Source organism: Ursus arctos, unplaced genomic scaffold, assembly GCF_023065955.2.
Source record: "Ursus arctos isolate Adak ecotype North America unplaced genomic scaffold, UrsArc2.0 scaffold_8, whole genome shotgun sequence".
In the NCBI taxonomy this organism is placed as follows: Eukaryota; Metazoa; Chordata; class Mammalia; order Carnivora; family Ursidae; genus Ursus; species Ursus arctos.
This window is the reverse complement of record NW_026623100.1, coordinates 74,451,155-74,472,531: the sequence shown is the minus strand read 5'-3', so window position 1 is coordinate 74,472,531 and position 21,377 is coordinate 74,451,155. Positions and strand designations below refer to the sequence as shown.

Sequence of the window (21,377 nt, the reverse complement as noted above, 5' to 3'; positions counted from 1 at the left end):
GTGGGTTTATTTCTGTACCTCCTTTTGAGGATCACTAATGCACTGGTTCCCACCGGTGGGTCATTCCTGCTAAGCAGCTGTCTAAAGGCGCAGGAGGGCAGGGAGTAGAGGAGGAAAAGAGGCCTAGGTGGAGAGAAGGAGATGCAAAAGGTGGGACAATGGGAGGGAAGTGATGCCCAAACACCTTGCTGCTTCAAGTGCCGTCCACAGACTAAGCAGCACTTGCGAGCCGGTTACAAATGCAGAATTTCAGGCCCTACCCAGACCTACCCGAGTAAAATCTATATTTTAAGAAGACCCCCAGGCAATCCCTGTGCACGGTGGCGTTTGAGAACTCCTGTCCGTTGCAGGCTTTTTAATGTCGAAAGCAGATGAGATCTGGTGAGAGAAAATTCGGAGCATGTCCTTAGCTGGGTGAGCCCGGACACACTACCACACCTATCTGGGCATCATTTCCTAATGTGAAACGGAGGCAATAATAACACCATGGGGCGCCTGGGTGGCACAGCGGTTGGGCGTCTGCCTTCGGCTCAGGGCGTGATCCCGGCGTTATGGGATCGAGCCCCACATCAGGCTCCTCCGCTGGGAGCCTGCTTCTTCCTCTCCCACTCCCCCTGCTTGTGTTCCCTCTCTCGCTGGCTGTCTCTATCTCTGTCAAATAAATAAATAAAATCTTAAAAAAAATAATAATAATAACACCATAAGGGGGTTGTTGTGAGGATTAAGTGGGTTGCCGAACAGCCACTTCGAAGATCTCAGCACTGAGTCGTTGATGTTCATGACTTTTTTGTTTTTAAATGCATGATGATCTTTTTAGTTCTAGGTTTAACAAATATATTATTTTAGAAAACCATTATTTTATCTATTGAGTGTTTTTAAACCCGTTCCTTAAGCAATCTAATCAACTCATTCCTAACCCAAACAGGAAATTGAGATTATATTCTTAAAATATGTTACACACATACATAAATCATGGGAGAAAACACACTCATAAAATTCAATTTATGTGCACGAGCCTCTCAATACTTAATTGCCCTAATCTCATCTCTAATCATAGATGCTATAAAAGATTTTTGACACTCTTTCAAATCCTGACAATATTTAGCCCTGATGTCCAGAGGCAAGAATGTGGTTAAGCTGGAAAGGACGTCTGTCTGTCCAGACACGCCACTGGTGGCCTGTCTTGGTGCCGTGGTTGTGGGCGGCAGACACTTAGCACAGGCGGAAGAGGAGGGACCGGGGGCTTTGTGAATGAAGCAGAAGCAGCAGTTCAAAGGCAAATCAGACTTGTACCAATATAAACAGTCAAAGGAGGACATGCTAGTGATGGCATAAACAGAACCAAACACCTGGTGGTAGCCATGAACACACACATGCAATTTCTGACTTTTCCATGTCATCTACCTGCCAGGAACACTATGGGTCAGCAGAGGCCTGACCTTAGAGCACGTGAATGGTGTGAGAGCTGACAGTGTGCACAAAGAGAGGGGATTTACTCTGCAAAGAGATGTCACGGAGGGCAGTGCATGTTGAAGTTTCGGGGCGAGGACTGAGGGAGGCTGGTGTGGCCCTAAGGGTGAGGGTGACACACAGGCCTGGTGTGGCCTCCTGTAGGTGAAGCAGTCATATCAGGCCACATAATGAGTGACCGAGAGGGTTACTTTCAAAGGGTCTAAAAACCCCCCGTCACTCTAAAGATCCCCCTGGGAGCTACATGGAAAGGAGAGTGGCTCCCCTCCGTGATCTGCCAGGCATAGTTTCGGGAAGAGAAATCAAAGCCAAGGATTTAGGCTTAATTGTGTGGATTCAAAACATAGTTGCCAGAAATGAAAGCTATGACTTTGTCTTTCTTCCTTCTTTTTTTTAAACAAACAAAAAAATGTTCACTGAAGTTTTTCTGTTAAGAAGACTTTGTTATGCTGTGTCTCTGGAATAAAAAGAAAGAGCTTGCTCTGTTTCTCCATTCCCCAATGTCTTCCTCTTTGGAAATCAAAGCTTAAAAAAAAATAGTCTGTACGCAAGAAACCCAAGTTGGATTCACCTATATGTCTGGCTGGAAATTCACTAGCAAAAATACTGCCTTCTATTTCCATATAAATTTAAGGGCTATTTGTTCCAGTTCTTTGAAAAATGTCATTGGTATTTTGATCAGGATAACATTGAAAGTGTAGATTGCTCTGGGTAGCATGGACATTTTAACTATGTTAATTCTTCCAATCCATGAGCATGGAATATTTTTCCATCTTTTTGTGTCTTCTTCAATGTCTTTCAAGAGTGATTTGTAGTTTCTAGAATATAGATCCTGTACGGCCCCGAATCACCAAGGAATTGTTGAAAAGGAAAAACGAAGTTGGGGGCATCACAATGCCAGATTTCGACCTGTACTACAAAGCTGTGATCACAAAGACAGCATGGTACTGGCACAAAAACAGACACATAGACCAATGTAACAGAATAGAGAACCCAGAAATGGACCCTCAGCTCTTTGGGCAACTAATTTTTGACAGAGCAGGAAAAAAACATCCGGTGGAAAAAAGACAGTCTCTTCAATAAATGGCGCTGGGAAAACTGGACAGCTACATGCAAAAGAATGAAACTGGACCACTCTCTCACACCATACACAAAGATAAACTCTAAATGGATGAAAGACCTCGAGGTGAGACAGGAATCCATCAAAATCCTAGAGGAGAGCATAGGCAGCAACCTCTATGACATCAGCCACAGCAACCTTTTTCATGACACATCTCCAAAGGCAAGAGAAACAAAAGATAAAATGAACTTGTGGGACTTCATCAAGATAAAAAGCTTCTGCACAGCCAAGGAAACAGTCAAAAAAACTAAGAGGCAGCCCATGGAATGGGAGAATATATTTGCAAATGACACTACAGATAAAGGACTGGTATCCAAGATCTACAAAGAACTTCTCAAACTCAACACGGGAGAAACAAATAAACAAATCATAAAATGGGCAGAAGATATGAACAGACACTTTTCCAATGAAGACATACAAATGGCTAACAGACACATGAAAAAAAGTTCAAAATCATTAGCCATCAGGGAAATTCAAATCAAAACCACACTGAGATACCACCTTACGCCAGTTAGAATGGCAAAAATAGACAAGGCAAGAAACAACAATTGTTGGAGAGGATGTGGAGAAAGGGGATCCCTCCTACATTGTTGGTGGGAATGCAAGTTGGTACAGCCACTCTGGAAAACAGTGTGGAGGTCCCTTAAAAAGTTAAAAATTGAGGTACCCTATGACCCAGCCATTGCACTACTGGGTATTTACCCCAAAGATACAGACATAGTGAAGAGAAGGGCCATATGCACCCCAATGTTCATAGCAGCTCTGTCCACAATAGCTAAACCGTGGAAGGAGCCGAGATGCCCTTCAACAGATGACTTGATTAAGAAGTTGTGGTCCATATTTACAATGGAATATTATTCAGCCATCAAAAAGAATGATTTCTCAACATTTGCTGCAACATGGACGGCACTGGAGGAGATAATACTAAGTGAAATAAGTCAAGCAGAGAAAGACAATTGTCATATGGTTTCTCTCATCTATGGAACATAAGAACTAGGAAGATCGATAGAAGAAAGGGATAAAGAAAGGGGGGTAATCAGAAGGGGGAATGAAGCATCAGAGACTATGGACTCTGAGAAACAAACTGAGGGCTTCAGAACGGAGGGGGGTAGGGGAATGGGATAGGCTGGTGATGGGTAGTAAGGAGGGCACGTATTGCATGGTGTTATACGCAACTAATGAATCATCGAACTTTACATCAAAAACCAGGGATGTACTGTATGGTGAATAACATAATATAATAAAAAAATATTAAAAAAAAAAAAAAAGAAAGAAAAATACTGCCTTCTAATCTTTCTGAGATGTCTCCACTGGAAGGGGCTTACTGCCTGTTCGGATCATGTCACCCTGGGAGGCTGGGCTCCAGGTGGGCATTAGCTGAAAGAAGGGTGGCTCTGCCGGCGGCTCACCAGGGAGTGGCAGTCAGGGAGCCGGCTGGCGAGCTCTGACCGGGATGGCAGGTGCTGGCCACACCTCTGCAAGGTGGCTGAGGGTTTCCCACGCAGTGTCTCTAAGTGCTCTGCTACCACTGCTCAGCCTGGGGGACCATTCCCCACCTCCTCCTCACAGGCTCCCATTTCATGGAGCAGGACCAGCGTCACCCCTGGTGTATCTTGCCCTGACTTCCCCAGGCAGGATACTCCGCTCCGTCCACCTTGCCTTCTGCACAGCACCTACCCTCGGTAGTATGGTGGCTAGAGCTATGAGAAGGCTCGTCTCCCCTGCAAGACTCGGGGCTTCTCAGGTGGGAGGCTAGTTCTTCCCCGTATCTAACTCCTCGTGATGCAGCACGGGCTACGACACACAGTGAACGCGCAGATCCTATCATGTCGCTTTTGACTAAGAGGCGTTAATGAGCGTCCATGCCACTTCGAGACCCCAAAGCAAAGGGGTTTAGAAAAACAGTGCAAGGCAGAAGGCTGAGTAAGTGGAGGGCCCTGACGGCAATGCTTTCCCAGATTCACCTATGTGGTTAATCCTATTTTCCTCCACTCAAGCCTCAGGCACAAAGCAGAACATGGAAATGCGCTATATGGGCATCTGAGCGCTACATGAGGACCCAGAGCCTGGCTGGGATCCTGGCTCCATTTCCCGGGCTTACGCCTCAGGGCAAGGCCTCCTCGAAAATGACAACAACACACGCAATCATCAGAAATAATCATGAGGAAATCTACAAAGACAAGTGGGAAGAGTTACAACAGCAAGGAAATAAAAGAAGAATATGAAGTGTTTACACATCTTGATTGAAGCTATATAAAAATATATGTGTACCTGCACAATAACTAGAAGGTAATATGCTAATGAAAACAATTACATTACTGAATGAACTATGAGGAGTTTCCACAAATATTTCTTCATTATTAGTATTATAGCATATTTCCCATTAAGAAAAGAAAACAGGGGCACCTGGCTGGCTCAATTGGGAGAGCAGGTGACTCTTGATCTCGGGCTCATGAGTTCAAGTCCTACATTGGGTGTAGAGATTATTTTTAAAAAGTAAAATAAGAAAATCGGGACGAGGCCTTATAGGGATAACATGGATATCAGACATATGAAAGATGTCTGTAAACTCCGGCAAATACATAACCACCAACTTGTTGTTGCTGTTCTTCCTGTCACTACCACCGCACCTGAATGAAAAATTCTTTCTAAAAATGGCATTAGACCACAATAGCCAAACTATGGAAAGAACCCAGATGTCCATCAACAGATGAATGGATGAAGAAGATGTGGGGGTATATATACAATGAAATATTACGCAGCCATCAAAAAATGAAATCTTGCCATTTACAACAAATGGCAAGCGAAGTCAGTCAGTCAGAGAAAGACAATTACCACGTGATCTCACTGATGTGTGGAAGTTAAGAAACAAGGCAGAGGATCACAGGGGAAGAGAGGAAAAAATGAAACAAGACGAAACCAGAAAGGGAGACAAACCATAAGAGACTCTTAATCTTATGAAATAAACTGAGTGTTACTGGAGGGGAGAGGGGTGGCAGGACGGGGTGGCTATGTGATGGACATTGGGGAGGGCATATGTTGTGGCGAGTGCTGGGTGTTGTGTAAGACTGATGAATCACAGACCTATACCCCTGAAACAAATAATACATTATATGTTAATTAATTGAATTTAAATTTTTAAAAAATGGCATTAGAGACACACACCTTTCTAGATTTATAAAGCCTGTATATTCATAGTCCTTGGGCAAGGCAGACCTAACATATATAAAGCTTTAAAAAAAATAACACATATACTCTAGAAAGTTTCCTTACTTAATCAGTCCAGCTAACCTCCTGGAGATATGAATCCCTTCTCTCCTAAGAAGCTCAAAGCAGCTCCCCTTCCCAGCCTCACACAGAACAAAGTGAGAGGAGACCATGCTCTCCCTGGCAAACAAGGTTCTGGGGGGAAGGGGGTGTCCCGCTAGAGCTGACGGGGTAAGAGGACAGCTGGGGAAACCATGACTCCCGATGCAGAGCCTCCTTAGTTATGCAGAAAGTCCTCAGCTCTTCCTTCAAAACCGCCTAGAAAGGTTGCTTGGTCTTGGCAGTTTCATAGCGATATTAAAAGCAATTCTGAGATTCTGAGGAGTGCTGTGGGGTGAGATAGGCTTACCCCTTGTCCACGCTGGCATGGACGGCCGCAACAACACCTTCCAGGACCTGGAGGGGGTCCCCCGACCCACCGAGGTCAGCACTGCCTCCACTGTGAAGGGAGAGAGACAGAACCAGTTCAGAAGAGGGCTCGACCTCAGAAAGCAGCGTGGCATTCACACTCAGAGGCAGCCAGCTGGATTCTGGCAGAGGACACTGCCAGCTCATAGCCATGCGGGGTGTATGCAGTCTGCGAGTGCTAAAGATATGGAAATGAAACATTTTCTGCCCTTAAGGAGCTCATAGTCTAATATATGCTTCTTTTCCTATCAAGAAAATAAAATCTACTTGCATTCTGTCATTTAAAAAACATTCAATGGACATTCAAAGCGATTTTAAGCATTAAATATATCATCATCTATAATTCTCCAGATGGACTTAAAAAAAAAACACCTAACATTTACATGGTACTTACCAGGTACAAGTGCTTTACATACAAGCTATCATTTAGTTCTCAGCAGCCTACGAGATAGGTACTATTATTATGCCCATTTTACAAATGTGTATGTCTAGGACTCCACTGAATTTTGAAAAAGCAATAGAAGAAAAGAAGTTTTAGGTGAGTTTTCTGCCTAATGTAAGTGATATGATTTAAATCAACTGCTGGATTCAGTTCTTTACATGCGTTTGTTATTTTATACCTACTAAATACTAACTCTTTAAAAGGTAAATGTTATGGATGTTGTCAATAGCAATTTCCTCTCCTTTGAAAAGGAGGTAGATGAACTCCTGAAGTTCCTTTCCTCCCACTGCAGAAAGATTTAATTCACATTCATTGAACGTCTTCTGTGTGCTAAGCGTCACGTTTATTAGATAAGAACCATCTCTGCAAGTGGAACTGGGCTCAGGGAGAGAGAGAGAGAAGTATAATTTACGTCAGCATTTTATAACTGTAAAAATATCACATCATATTTTATTTTAATTATTCATGACAATGTGTGATTTTTAGGAAATAAACTAAATTCGTCAAAGCACTAATCTTTCAAAATGTTTGTTTCTGTAAGGCTCACCTGAATCTTCATTTACAAAACAATAAAAAGACAGCTATGATCAAAAGGTGCAGAACAGGACCAAGTGTCTGTCGTCGTCTGAGAGAGGACAACGGGCGGCTCTCACAGCCACCACCACCGCCACCAAAACATAATACGCTAATAATAAAACAAAGCTTTATTAATTTGACGTTCGTTATTTCTTTAAAAATGTTATGATATTTTATTTCTCTGTCTCTCTCTCCCTGTCTCAAATTACCAGATACCGCAGATCATTAAGGTGAAAACTGTATGAGGCTGGGGTAATTAAACTGATAAAGGCTCATTTGATTTCAGTTCAGCTGTGGAAAACTGACATGCATTTAATCAAAAAGTTCCTCAAGAGCAACGCAGAATTACAAAGAAGCCTTAAAAGGAGAATACATTAAACACAACCAAATCTTTCAGCCTAATTGCATTATTCACAGAAAGCACTTCATGCCTCATTCTTTTCTGAGCTTAACTTTCCCCCTCTTCGCTAACCCTCCCGGCTCCGTTCCCACAAAGGCACGGGCACGCTGACATAGAGCTTCTCCGTTGTTGGTTTCATGCCATTAACTGCAGGTAAATAAAACTCTAAGACACTTAACAGATGTCTAACTTTCTCAGTAGATGATTAACCTTGCCTTGTGTACTCCAACAGGAGCTTCTGGAAACCATTTTGTCCTTTCTACCAAGAAGGGGAAGTCAGAAACTCAAGAGCTGAACATCCACCTGGGGTCCCAGGACGGCCTGATACCTGGCTTCCTTCTGCAGCGGCCATTTGGGCCTTTCCCTACTTCAAGAATTATTTGGGGGCTGGGGGAGAAGAGGGTCTAGCCGGAAGTTAGTTTTAGGACACATTACACACAACACCAGTGGTGAAGCATTTTCATGGCTCTCCAACTCTGAGAAATCCCACGACTGTCTCTCGCTTTTATAAAGCCCTTCATTGTTTATAAAACGCTTCTACATACATGGCATTTTTCTTCGTTACTGTGAAAGGAGAGCTACTGCTGGCAAACTATCACCTCAGGTTTCCAACGACTCTTCTGCAGCTTACCTCAATGCAGAAACGATCTTCCTTACTGCGCTCCGCACCACATCCTTGGGCGAGATGTCGAGAGGGCCCACAGCCACCTGCAGCAGCTGCTGAATCATTCCTAGAGGCAGGCCATCTAGACACATGGCCACAGCTTGGTCATGAAGTTTCCCTTTCTCTGATCGGGACAGATCATAGAGGTCACCGTACTTGCGCAGCGTTTCCTGCAAAGATACGGCAGGCGACACCTGAGTATCAAACAGGAATTCAGTGTGTCTGCATGTCCGCAGTGAAGCATGTTTAGAAGATTCTCGAACCCCACACTGAACAACAGGCAGTGGTTAGTAAGAGCTTGGGCTCCAGGGACACCAGGCTTAAGGACAGATCCTTGCTTTACCACATAGTAGTCTGTGGGCCTCCAGTGCCTGCAAAATGAGGACGAACACAGAGATTCTTGAGAATAGGGGGTATTGTAAACATTAAATGAGAATATAAAAGGCCTCTAGCACATCAGGCCCAAAGTAAAGCTCATGAAGTGTAAGTTTCTCTATTTTCATGACTGGGCTACAACCACGTGACAGCTCAGATCTACGAGCATCAGCTGCGCAAACCCCGGTAGTACACATGTGTCACCTGATTTAATGCTTCTAATAATCCTGCGAGGAATTTTAATTAGCTCCATTTTACCAAAAAGTAAATTGGAAACTAAAGATGTAAAGCAGCACGCCCAATCACACGGCTAGCAATTCAGGGAATGGGGATCAGAATCCGAAGACTACATCTCCCCGCCCCCATGCCACACAGCCTGCTCCTCCGATAACGTCTGTAAAAACGAATGTGACGACAAATAACGTATGAAACAGGCCACGAGCTGCTGTTTCTCATCATACCAAACATGGTCACTTAGTGTTAACAATGCTTTCTAGGTTCTGTGGAGTTTCTCAAGTAATCTTGCATATGCTCTCTTGTCTTTCAGATCCATCATGTAAAATCCAAAGAGTAACTAGATAGTTGATACTGAAGAACTGCTGTTAATTTTCTTTATTGTGATCATGGTGTAGTGCGTGTTTACATGTATCCTTTAGAAACAGATGTGGAAGTATTTACGGATAAAGTCAAAAGATGACCGGGATTTTCTTTAAGATAATCCCCAGGAGCGGGGTGAGGGAAGGTGGGAATATGCATGAAGTAAGAGAGGTCATGTTCTGACCATTGGTGAAGCTGGCAATTGGGCACAGGACACTTCCTTTTACTCTTCTCCCCATCGTGAAACTTCTAACAAAAGAAAATGCCCGTGAGTGCCACACAGCAGCTACTCGTGTCCGTCCTGAGCAAGAGGGAACGGAGGCACCTCAGGATAAAGGCCGCCAGTTTAGACTGCACTCACCTAGGGTACAGGGGATCTTTCACCGGGTGTATAACTTAAGAGGTTAAAATGAAGGCCTGAACTTAAAAGGGACAAATGTGTGAGGCTGAAAGTGATTTCCAGTGTTTGCTATGAAAAGCACCCGAATAAAAGAAAATAAAGTCCACTTCAGGAACCAGAAGAGTCTGCTATTACAGACCATCCGTGGTCTGACTGACCGGCATTTGCAAGCAGCCACTGGTACCTTTAAATCACAGCCGAGATGAAACAAATGGCTGTTTCTGTTAACAATCCCCTTGGCCTCACAGATGTTACTCTAGTCACTCAAATGCAATACTTGTTCCAAGGAGAGGAATGGCAATCCTCCAGATTTGGGCACAGTATATTTAATTTTAAAAATAAGACAAGTATTTAATTTTTTATACTAATAAGTATAATCACCTTTACCTGAAGAATTTAAATTTTAAGGGTAAAACTTCTCATAATTATGGATTATAGCACTGTACATGTCAGTAGGATAAAATCCGGATTGGTAAAGCCAATTTGTTCTCTGCAAAGGCTTCTCTATGGCTTGTACATCATTTAATTGTGATTCATTAGACAGGCTAATAGCACTGAAAATACAAAATGAAATAAAACTGCTATCAAACTTTCGAATTCTTCCCATCATCTTTTCCATGAGGGCTTTGCATTTATGTGTCTCATACAAATTTTGAAGTCTTCCATTTGTTCATTATCTGAACTGCTCTCCACTGACCCATCTTTCTATCAGGAATAGTTCTTTACAAGCCAAGAATACAATTCAATCAACATGTACGGTTTGAGAAAAATAAAAGCGGAGATTAGTGGCCACTTACAGCTTCATTTACCACCAACATTAAAGGGGCAAATGAAAAATTACTTAGACATCTAAACATTGTTTTCACCTATATGAAACCATTTATTTATTGATCTGTCAACTTTTCTATTATGGGAAAGAATAGCTAAAACTCCCTTGGCTGGAATGGTACGGAAGAAAAACTACAAAAGCTAGAGGGCTTCCCCCAGCTGTCCGAACACACTGGGCCTCACGTCTCCTCATGGGCAGCGGTTCTGGACGCTCATGAGAGTATTCTCTGAGACACCACGAGCATCTCAACTGGAAACCAAGCAGGACAATTTTACTAGCCAAAACAATTCATATCAATAATAAAATGATATTGGAAACATGAAATATAAAAAAATAGGTAAGTGCATATAACTAAAAGAAAAAAAAAAACCTATTGAAGCAGGCACGGATGGCTCTTTCTGAAATTTTTCTGAAAATTAAGGAGAAAAAATATCCATCATTTTTCAGATGAGATAGCAAACACCTACCGGCTTGTCGAGCTTGCAAACCACTGTCCAATGCTTTCTCAGCTTCAGTGACCACTCCTGCCCCCAGGCACCCAACCTGGGTTCAACCCAGGGGTCTTTCCCCCCCTCCCTCCTGCCTCGTCCTTGCCAGGGATTAATCCTGATAAGCGGTCTCAACTCCTTTTCAAAGAACTGAAAACCGAATCGACAATCAAGACGCAATGAAGAAGCTAAAGGATAAAGGGTTGAGGGCCATTTTCAAAGACCTCGGCAAGACTGAAAGCCCTAGCAAGACCACTGGGATGGCTTGCGAGGAGAAACGGAAGCACGTACTGATGTTATCTGCGTGAGCGAGCGTGGGGAACAAGCTTTCATTTCATTACCTGCTCACTAGTCTTCAGAGAGACAAGGAAGCTGTGGTTGAGGGTTTCCAGGTGAGCGAGTGATTTCTCCAGATGATTCAGGACGTCTGCGTAGGTCATTTTCGAGTCACTATCTTCTTGAATGTCATCTTCCGAACTTCTTTTCCGTGGCTTCTCAATAAAATGTTTGACTGTCTGAATAGTCTTCCTAGTCATCTCTTTACGTGCTTCCACAGACAGCTTCAACACAAAAAGGGATTGAACGACAGTGAGACGAGCCAGCCCCATGTTATCAGAGCCGGCATATTTAACAAGGGGTTAGAGAGGCAGAGAGAACCAAAGTGAAATGTTAGCATACAACTTTAACCAGTGAACAGGACTTTTGTTATATTAGCTTTTCTTCTGTGAGGAAAACAACGTGATGGACCATGTGCGTTATTAAATTAGTAAATATGGGTTTTTTAATGCTAACATGCAAAAGTAGGTGGTGATATGATGAAACTAGCATTCAAACAGAGTACTGGTTACAGTGAAAAAAGGAGGAGTCATTTCTACAATCACAATGACCAGTTTTGATAATTTATTACAAGGAAATAATTAAAAAGAAGAAAATAGCATAGGCATGAAGATTTTTAACTGGAATATGACTATAAAACAAAACCTCAAAAGCAATCTAATTGCCTGAAAATAAAAGATATGGTAACTTATGATAAATTACTAGATAGAACATTATGCCATCATTAAAATTAGAATTATAAAAACAGTATAGCAATTTGGAAAGTGCTTATCATAAAATGTTAAATTTTAGGAATCAGAAATCATAAAACTGTCTATACCGTGCTGAAAGTCCAAACTAACCCTGTGTGTATGGCTGCGCACACACACACACACACACACAAATATTAGTGACTGTTAATGTTAAAGTGTTGGGATTATGAGCAATTTTGTTCTCAACTTTCTAAATTTTCTATAATAATGTCACATTCACTTCTTTACCTACCAAGTATTTACTGAATTCTGATATGTGACATTTTGTTAGGTATGCAGGAGTCATTTTTCTAAAAATATTAAAAATATTAAGCTTACTTGGCCTCAACTCTAAATGTAACCCATCTGGACGGAGGCACCACATATCGGTGAGCCATGTTGGGCCTTTTCAGGCCCCACTGATTTGTGCTGCTTTGGACCCTAGATTTAGCCTCATGTCAACTACTCGAGCACATTTTTACTACAGTCTTAAAAAGGGCATTGTGTTAATTTAAATAAATAAATAAAAATAAAAACAAAGTCCTAGGGAAAAATCTTTTCTTTTCTATTATTTCTTAAAATCCGTTACCGTGTATCTCTGGTTATTCTGAAAAGTACCACAGGCATCAAAACATGGCGTCAGTGACCATACTAGGAGGCCAACCCCTCCCGACCTCGAATTCCCCACCAGCTCCCTCCAAGTCCTTCTGCACAGAATTCATGTTGTATAATGCAGACGGCTGACATTTTCTTCACCCTGTATTCATATGGGTAAAAGGTAACTTTAGGAAAGCACTATTTCCACTCAATCATAACTAAGTGTGTGCTCTGCAAATGCAGCTCCCAGTAAGCTTTGCAGCCGATTGCTACTCCAGCCCTCATGGCATACGACAACATCAGAAGCCCCCCCGACGGACAAGTATTCCTTACATTTTTCTCTTCCCTCACACACACTGCGAACTCTTTTCTGCGGTTGAGAAATAGATGATAATAGAACTTGCATGGTTCACAGCCCTCCTTACTTCGCCCATCATGTGAATGGGAAGACTGAGCCCCAGGGAGGTTGTGTGATATGCCAGGGTTCCTCTAGTCAATGACAAGAGTAAAAGCCAGCATCCAGGTGCCTTGTTATGGAGCCGGTGCCGCCCTTTCCCCGCACATCACCCAGCTTCCATGTTGCCGTGTCTACCTCCTCACAGGCTCTAATGGAGCGATGGTAGGTGCACGCTGTGGACACGTCACAGAAGCAAAGACAAATAAGAACATGGCAGAGTGAACTCTTCCTTTCTAGTCACTCATATTTGTCTCCCCAGGAAAGACGGGTTTGGGGAATATTTGGATACACCAGCTGGCCAAATGTCTGTTCTCTCCTAGCCTATCGAGGGCCGTGGGAGACTTTCAACCACAGACTGGCGAGAGAGTAGGGACAGGGTGGGCAAGTCACACGTGCAGGGAGCAGTGTCCTGGGAGGAACAGCGGGTCTCCGTGCCCTGGGACAGGTCTAGATGTGGTCCTGGTTGTCCAAGGTTTAATGTGCCATTGTCAACCAACCCTGGCATAGCTTGTAAGTAGGAAAAGCACTCACCTCAGATAACCTGTGCTTAATGTTCACTACTGGGTGACTAGGCAACTTGACAACATGCTTCGAGCCTTTGTTTCTTCTGTGTGAAATGGGAAAAATGTCATCTACCACACTATGTCACTTTGAGAATTTAAATGAGATAATATGTAAAAACAATCAGCAAAATGCCTTACCCATCATACGTACTCAATAAATGGAAGCTGAATTTTCATTTGACCAACTGATACAATACACAGGCCATCTTCTACCGGTTAGTGTTATCTTCCTAATCAATTTGCCATGTAATCCCTTCCAGAAAAACCTTTTCATAAGCTTGGAAAATTCCTTATTATGGTACTTCAGGACTTTCACAAGCTGCTTCCAAGCGAACCCTCTAGTCTCAAATATAATTGTAGACCCCACTCTAAGCTCCAAACACAAAAACTTTTCATCACTCCCTGGTGTCACCTGGTATGTTGTCTTAGCAGAATGCTCTCTTGTCTCTTCTTTGCAAGGCACATTCCTGCTCCTGTTTCAATACCGAGACACACACAAGTCATCCTGGACTCATCTGTTTCTTCAGACTGGCTAGTCCATCAGCAGGTCGTCTGCCCCGACAGCCAAGTGCATCACCCACTTGCTTATATACACGGAGCCTCTAGCTGCCCAGCAACACCGAGTCTAGGCCTCACACTGACGGCCGTGCTTTCCTAGAACCTGCAATGGAATGGCCACAGAATGGCCACTAGAGGCAGGTGAACTTCCTGGGAGTTTAAATTATTGGACCTCATCACCAGTGTCATCAGAAAAGGTCACCCCACCACCCCTTATTTTTAATGATCTTTCAAAATAACTAAGTAACCCAACCGTTACTAAGAATATAGAGTGTAAACAGATGTAACCCTAAATTAATTTTCCTGAGGGAGCTGGGGCCTGTAGAAGAGGCAGAATGATATTATGATAGAAAATATAAGGACTGGGCATTTTGCTTCGTTGGACACTTAAGCTTTTCACTCTTTATAAAAATAGGTTTATCACTGAAAGACGATAGGGTGAGATCAAGAAATACAAGTTTCAGGGCGCCTAGGTGGCTCAGTTGGTTAAGCATCCAACTCTTGATCTCAGCTCAGGTCTTGATCTCAGGGTCAGAGTTCAAGTCCCACATTGGGTTCCATGCTGGGCATTGAGCCCACTTGAAAAAAAAGAAAAGTTTCACACTGAGTAAGCCTAATAGAACTTATTTTCCTTAAACTCTTCCATGAGAGAGAAAACAAGCAGTAAAAGAAAAAAAGATTGACAAAATGTACCAGAGTGAAAAACTGCAATTTCTTCACTAACTCTAGTAGCCACTAAGTACTTATTCTTAACCTTCTATTTTGAAGCCCATGGCATTAACACATCATTCATACACATATTTCTATAATGAGCAATCAAAGACTTTGTAAAACTATTCCCTGACAGCAATTAGTAACTATTTTTTTAAAAAATGCAGATTTTGTAAAATAAAGTTAAGTGACTAAATTGTTCTGGTACTCAACAAGTATGTATTCAGCATCTATTTTGTAGGCCCTGTGGAAAAATGAGAGAAAACATGAGCCAGGCTCTAAGGAATCATATTCAGCATAGGAAATAAAATGGTGGGAAGGGGGAGAAACTGAGGAGTCATCCCTGACAGCCATGAATCTTACTGGGTCTACCTTTGAAGTACACCCAGACTCACCGCAATTTCCCCCACGTTCACGGCCACCCCTCAGTTCTAAGCCACATCACCTCTCTTGTGCTGCGATGGCTCTAACTGGTCTCCTGATAGGGCAGAGAGCCCAGTGCTCAGCAAGCACAAGCATTCCATGGGCCCCACCACAGTGGCCAACCCCCTTGCAGCTACCACGAGCCACATTCCAGCCAAGGAAATCTGAGAAGAGATACATTTCTTTTCTGAGCCAAGGCAGGATATGACCCCCACACAACATTATCCGGTCTCCGTTCCTTCCCAGCCTGGCGTCGAGGAGGGTGCAGGTCCAGATGGCACCACTACGAGACGGCCGAGCTTCCACCAGCCTGGAGGCTAAGCGGCTTTGTGGTAGAGAGCCCTTTACAGTCTCTGACTGGGTTAGGTGCATGAAGGAACATTAACTTTCGTTGTGTTAAGCTACTGTAATCCTGGGGCTAACTGGGTACTCCAGCATTACCCAGTAGCAACGTGATATTTTAAAAACATCAATCTGACCACGTCACTCCTCTGCTCAAATCTATTTAACAGCTTCCCAACTCACTAAGAGTAAAACTCAGCGTTCAATGCCCTATGAAGCCTTCTAGGAGCTCTTCACCCCACACCAGCCGTCTAATCCTTCTTCCTCCCTTTCTCTACACTCTCGCTCCACTCCAGACAGATGGACTTCCGTGAAGCCCCTCTGTGCCTTTCCACATGTTCCCCATGTGAGATGTTCTCCAGGTATCCTCACGGCTCGTTCCTGAGGACTTGGCACAAATGCCACCTCATCAGAGAGGCCTCCCTGGACCACCATAAAAGCTAGCATTCCCTCCCCCTCTAATCGGTCTCCCTTTCTCCCCCTCCCCTTACACTGTGTTAGTTTTTCCTCAGAACTGACATATTATGTTTCCATGTGCTATCACTGTTATATTCCTGGAACCCCAAACCCAGAATAGTGGCTCAGACATAACCACCCAATTTGCTGAATTTGTTAGTGAATGAATGGATGAATGACCACATTTTAAAAGGGAGAATAGCGGAAGCAGAGCTGCAGAGGTGGGAGAGCCCATGGTATTCGGTACAGGTATAACCACTGGGGAGCAAGCACTACAGTCAGAAAGAGCAGAGGTCTAAAGGGCCCTGTAGAAAATACGCCGGTTTGACAGGCCAAATGGTCTCTGTTACACAGTCTTTGGTTGGTTGGTTGGATTTTACAATCCTTTAAAAAGATGTAAAAGCCAATCAGGGCTAAGGGCTATAATAAAAACAGGCAGGGGGCTGAATGTGACCTGCAGGCCAAGGCTGGGTGACCCCCTGATCTAAATATTAAATAGCTATGGTTGGAAAGGAGAATTGAGAATAAATTGTAAGTGGCCTTGAGTACCAGGCTGGTTACGGAAACCGAAGTACAGGGATTAGAAGCCACTGAAGGCAGCCCATATATTGGGGATTACAATTATATAAAAATGTCTTATTCGGTTCCTATTTAAAACACACCGTCAAAGCAATTATTTTGAAGAAAAATATGACACTGCAAGTATCTGAGTAAAAAATGTCATTCTTCCTCAAGCCTCCCTTCATCGGTCCCTCCAGAATCAGTTCAGAGTTCACAGTCTGGAACCATCCTTGAAATGCTCTCCTCCCCAGGGGATAAACCACTCCCGGGCATTCCTAAAGGGCTCTGTGCTTACCTCTATCCAAGAACGTATCACACCACATTCAAATTGTCTGGGTACCTGTACATCTCCTTGACTAAGCAAGGAGATCCTTCAGAGTAGAAACTGTGTTTTTTTTTAAATCTCTGTATTCCTAGCACCTAGACAATGTCCAGCACATCGCAGACAAACAGAAGATAGCTCTTAAATCACTCAACTCTGATTAACATAGGAGGGAAAAGAGAACCTTTCGAAGTGCAGTGAAAGGACATGTTCTCAGTGGGTTCCTAGAAACCTGTGGTCCAGACTGGGCCAAAAGACTCCAATTTGCACGGACTCGGCAGTGTCCTATTCCTGGGAAAAGGCCTTTGGAGACTAAAATTGCAAAAGGCTATTTTAAAGGGCCTGAAACAAACAAACGAACAAACCGGAACCCGATGTATGCCATGAGCACAAGGCCAGCTGTAGCGCTCGGAGGCCGTGCAGAAGACACGCAAGGACATTAAGCTTGTGATCACTTTGAGTATTCATTTGATACACATCCGGTGAATACATGCTGTACATTTGCCTTGGGCTGGGTGCTGGCAACACAGGCAAAATTAGATCAGGTCCCCGCCCCTGGGAATGTGAAAGCCTAGTTTGAAATACAGAGAAAAGACATGACAAAGAAGCATGATCCTTACAGAACAGCAACAGGGTAAAGAGAAGGCACTGTAGAGGCCTCCGATGGGGGGCTTTGTCCTGACTGGGAGGAAGCGGCTGGTAGGCTGGGAGACATCCGCCAACAGCGGCTACTCCTGAGGGGAATCCTCGGCAGTGAGGAGGCACGAGGACAGGAGAGGAATTCCAAGAGGCACCCGGTCAAAGGAGCACGTAGGGAAGCTGGGAGTCGGCTGGCTTGGCTGGAATAGAGCGTGCAAGTGAAGGGCTGTCAGGGAACGAGGAGGAACACGGCAGTGGTGACAAGATGGCGGGCCTGTCTGCCAGGCTGATGGGACAGGGCTTTACCACTGTGACTGGGAAGGTGTGAACGGAAGGAGCTTAAGCAGAAGTTGACAAGATCAGTCCTACTGTTTTCAGGTAATGGCTTGATTCAAAATTCACGGAGACAACTTTCCCCATCTATAGGTTCCTTCAGGCTGATCGATTTTGCTAAGCAGATACTTTTTTTTTTTTTAAGATTTTGTTTATTTGAGAGAGAGAGAGAGGGAAAGAAAGAGAGAGAGAGAGAACATGCTCACAAGTGGGGAGAAGGGGAGAGGGAGACAGAGAATCTTCCATCTCTCCCTCCTCCTTTTCAAGCACAGACACTTCCCCACTTATCATACGCTAGCCCTGTTCTTGGCACAGGAGATACAACGGTAAATTAAGACATGATCTCTACCTGAGAAGAACATACATCGTACTGGAAAAGCCAAACTCAAAAAAAGCACTTATACAATGTAACGAGTATAAACGAAGGATGTGGGTGCATCAGGAAAAACTGTCTGTCTTAGAAAGGCAAGAAGGTCTTTACAAAGGAGGTAATACCGGAACCAGGACTTGAAGGATGAGCAAGAATTCATGTGGACGAAGAGGGTGGGGTGGATTTCGGGCAGAGACAGGGAGCATGAGGACTTTAAAGAGGCGTTTATGAAAGAGAATGTTCTGTGCCTGTGACTCTAGAACCCCTGGGGGATAGAATACCCTCCCCCTCAACCAGCAGCTCACTACCTCAAAGAATCTCTGAGGGGCAGGGGGAGTGGAGGGGTGGGTGCAGACCAGCAGCTAACAGTGTATTTGGGAAAAGAGGAAGAAGCATTTTTGAAAAAGAGCAAACGATCCCAGGAGTTTGATGCCCTGCGGCTCCCCGACGCTCCCCTGGCCACGAACGGCTACACACCTCCTCCTCCAGTCTCACTCCCAGGCCAGACCCAGACAGTCACTGTTCCAGGGGCGAGGAGAAGCCTGTGGGGGCACGAATGGAAACTCTGTGTGTGCTTGGGCAGGAGACTGCCCTGCAGGGGAAGAGATGCAAAGGAGGGCCAGGGCTGGGGTCACCGAGGGCACCACGGTGAGGAACTTACACATCCTCCTTTAGGCCGGTGGTCTTCGACTGCGGTATGTGCGCCGGCATCACACAGAGCTTTTTTGAAAGGGACACCAGTGCGGATGGTTCTAGGGGACTCCATTTCTAGATCTTCACCTTCTCCAAAATCTGTCCTAAAACTGATCTTGAGAACACTCTGGAGGTCAAGGCGTCGAACCTATTCTCTTTCTCAGCTCCCCTTTCACACAGGCCTTGCTCCACTTACATAAGAAAGACATGCATCCCATTCTTCCTGAATCTGACTGCCACATGGTCCTGGAGTCTAAGAAGTTCCAGAACACGATGAAACAAGGGACAACTAAAAATACTGGCCTGTGACAGGACTCCAACAACTGGATGATTAATTTCTTTTTGCATGTCACAAGGTTTCCAGTTCTTGTACTTTCAACAAAATTTATGAAAGATCTAATTGAGTTGTCAGTCGATAAATCATTAAAAATATTTTTTAACAATAGATCACGATGTGATTTTTTTGGCTGATAACTTGAAGGGCAAAGACCTGAGTGGCACTGCTATGAAGAAACTCCTTCACCAACCACTGTGAATGAGGTTTTTAAATATTCATATCTATAAAAATGTAAAATGGAAAGAACTGATGTTGATGTAATTTCAATCTAGCAATAAGTAACACTCATCGGAGGGCACATACACTAATTAAAAAGCAATGTTTAAAGCCCTCTGCATCTCATTAAGAGGTACATTTTATTTTTATTTTATTTTATTTTATTTATTTTTTTTTTTTTTTAAAGATTTTATTTATTTATGTGACAGAGAGACAGCCAGCGAGAGAGGGAACACAGCAGGGGGAGTGGGAGAGGAAGAAGCAGGCTCACAGCGGAGGAGCCCGATGTGGGACTCGATCCCGGTACGCCGGGATCACGCCCTGAGCCGAAGGCAGACGCTTTAACGACTGCGCTACCCAGGCGCCCAAGAGGTACATTTTAAATACAATTTCAATTTTAGGATTCTTATTTATCAAAAGTTAACACATCTATGTTGTTCTGATCAAACGCATGACTGAGGCGATAACTCAATACAGAATAATTTCTTTAAATATTAGAGCTCTATGGTCACAAGAAAAATTTTAAATGTTAATTTCTATTTGTGTAATTATTTTTGATGGAGAAATGACTTTTAAACAGAAGAATACTGCATTGTGCTAAAATTACGTGAAGGTGAACTACGAAACTCCTGGCACAAACACCACTCTGCTCCTTTGCTCACTGACTCCCGAACTCCTTCACTAAGAGCCATGACCAAGCTCTAGCCAGGCATCTAGCAGCTGAAGGCTGTGTCTCTAGGATGACCATGGTGTCTCTTAAGTTTTCTTCCTGGGAAAGCTCAAACTGCCAGTAGAATTTACTGTTTATTCTAGCTAAAACCCAGGGATAGGCCAGTAGGCCCCTGAACCCCTCTCTGAGCAGAAAATTTAGAAGGCTCGCCATTATAAACCCTTTCTCTGACTCTTTGAGATGGAAATCTGCTACCACCCGGAAGCGTCGCCTGGAAGTATCGCCTTGAAATGCAAACACTCAGGGAGATTGCCCTTACTCCTGATGCTGTGGGAGGGTAGAGCACTGAGCTCCAACCTGCACCACTGTCTTCTGTCATAAAGACCCCAGAAGCTTGCTTCTCTTCCAGGTCAGTGTCCATCAGCAAATACAGCTGACCCAGTCCTATGCACCAACCCCACCCCCGACCAGGCAGGGCCTTTCCTTTGGCACACCCCAGCACTGAAAGTCTCCTGCCCTTAGTTTCAGAGAAGCTGAACTCAGTGAACGCGCACTGTCCTCCCTGCTGTAGTTATCATGAAATAAAACCTGTCTTCATTGCCTTTAACTAGTGCCCAGCTTTATTTCTTTTTGACAAGAGTAGAAATCATTGGAGAGAAAGGAAAGATGCAACCTTCTCTAACTGCTAAAGAGGTGCTTGTTCTTAAGCTTTTTATTTATTTTTTTTAAAGATTTTATTTATTTATTTGACAGAGACAGACAGCCAGCGAGAGAGAGGAAACACAAGCAGGGGAAGTGGGAGAGGAAGAAGCAGGCTCCTAGCGGAGGAGCCTGATATGGGGCTCGATCCCAGAACGCTGGGATGACGCCCTGAACTGAAGGCAGACGCTTAACAACTGCGCCACCCAGGCACCCCAGTTCTTACGCTTTTTAAAGGGACCGTGGTCATTATCAAGTTGCTACGTTGTTGTAGATTACCCTGGATACAAAGCCACGTAACAGTTTTACTTTAATGTCAACATTTAA

At 43.8% G+C, this 21,377-nt stretch overlaps 1 protein-coding gene across 2 annotated transcripts in view; it reads right to left on the bottom strand.

The window, feature by feature from the left end:
- The window catches only part of NBAS (NBAS subunit of NRZ tethering complex), a 341,603-nt gene that overhangs the window by 45,066 nt on the left and 275,160 nt on the right, over positions 1–21,377 (bottom strand). For both annotated transcript variants that reach the window (XM_044390391.3, XM_026519115.4), the window contains 3 exons: positions 11,378–11,596; positions 8,315–8,517; positions 6,207–6,296 (listed from right to left, as the gene is read on the bottom strand). In XM_044390391.3, coding sequence (XP_044246326.3) covers positions 6,207–6,296; positions 8,315–8,517; positions 11,378–11,596 — 512 coding nt within the window. The remainder of the gene's footprint in view (positions 1–6,206; positions 6,297–8,314; positions 8,518–11,377; positions 11,597–21,377) is intronic.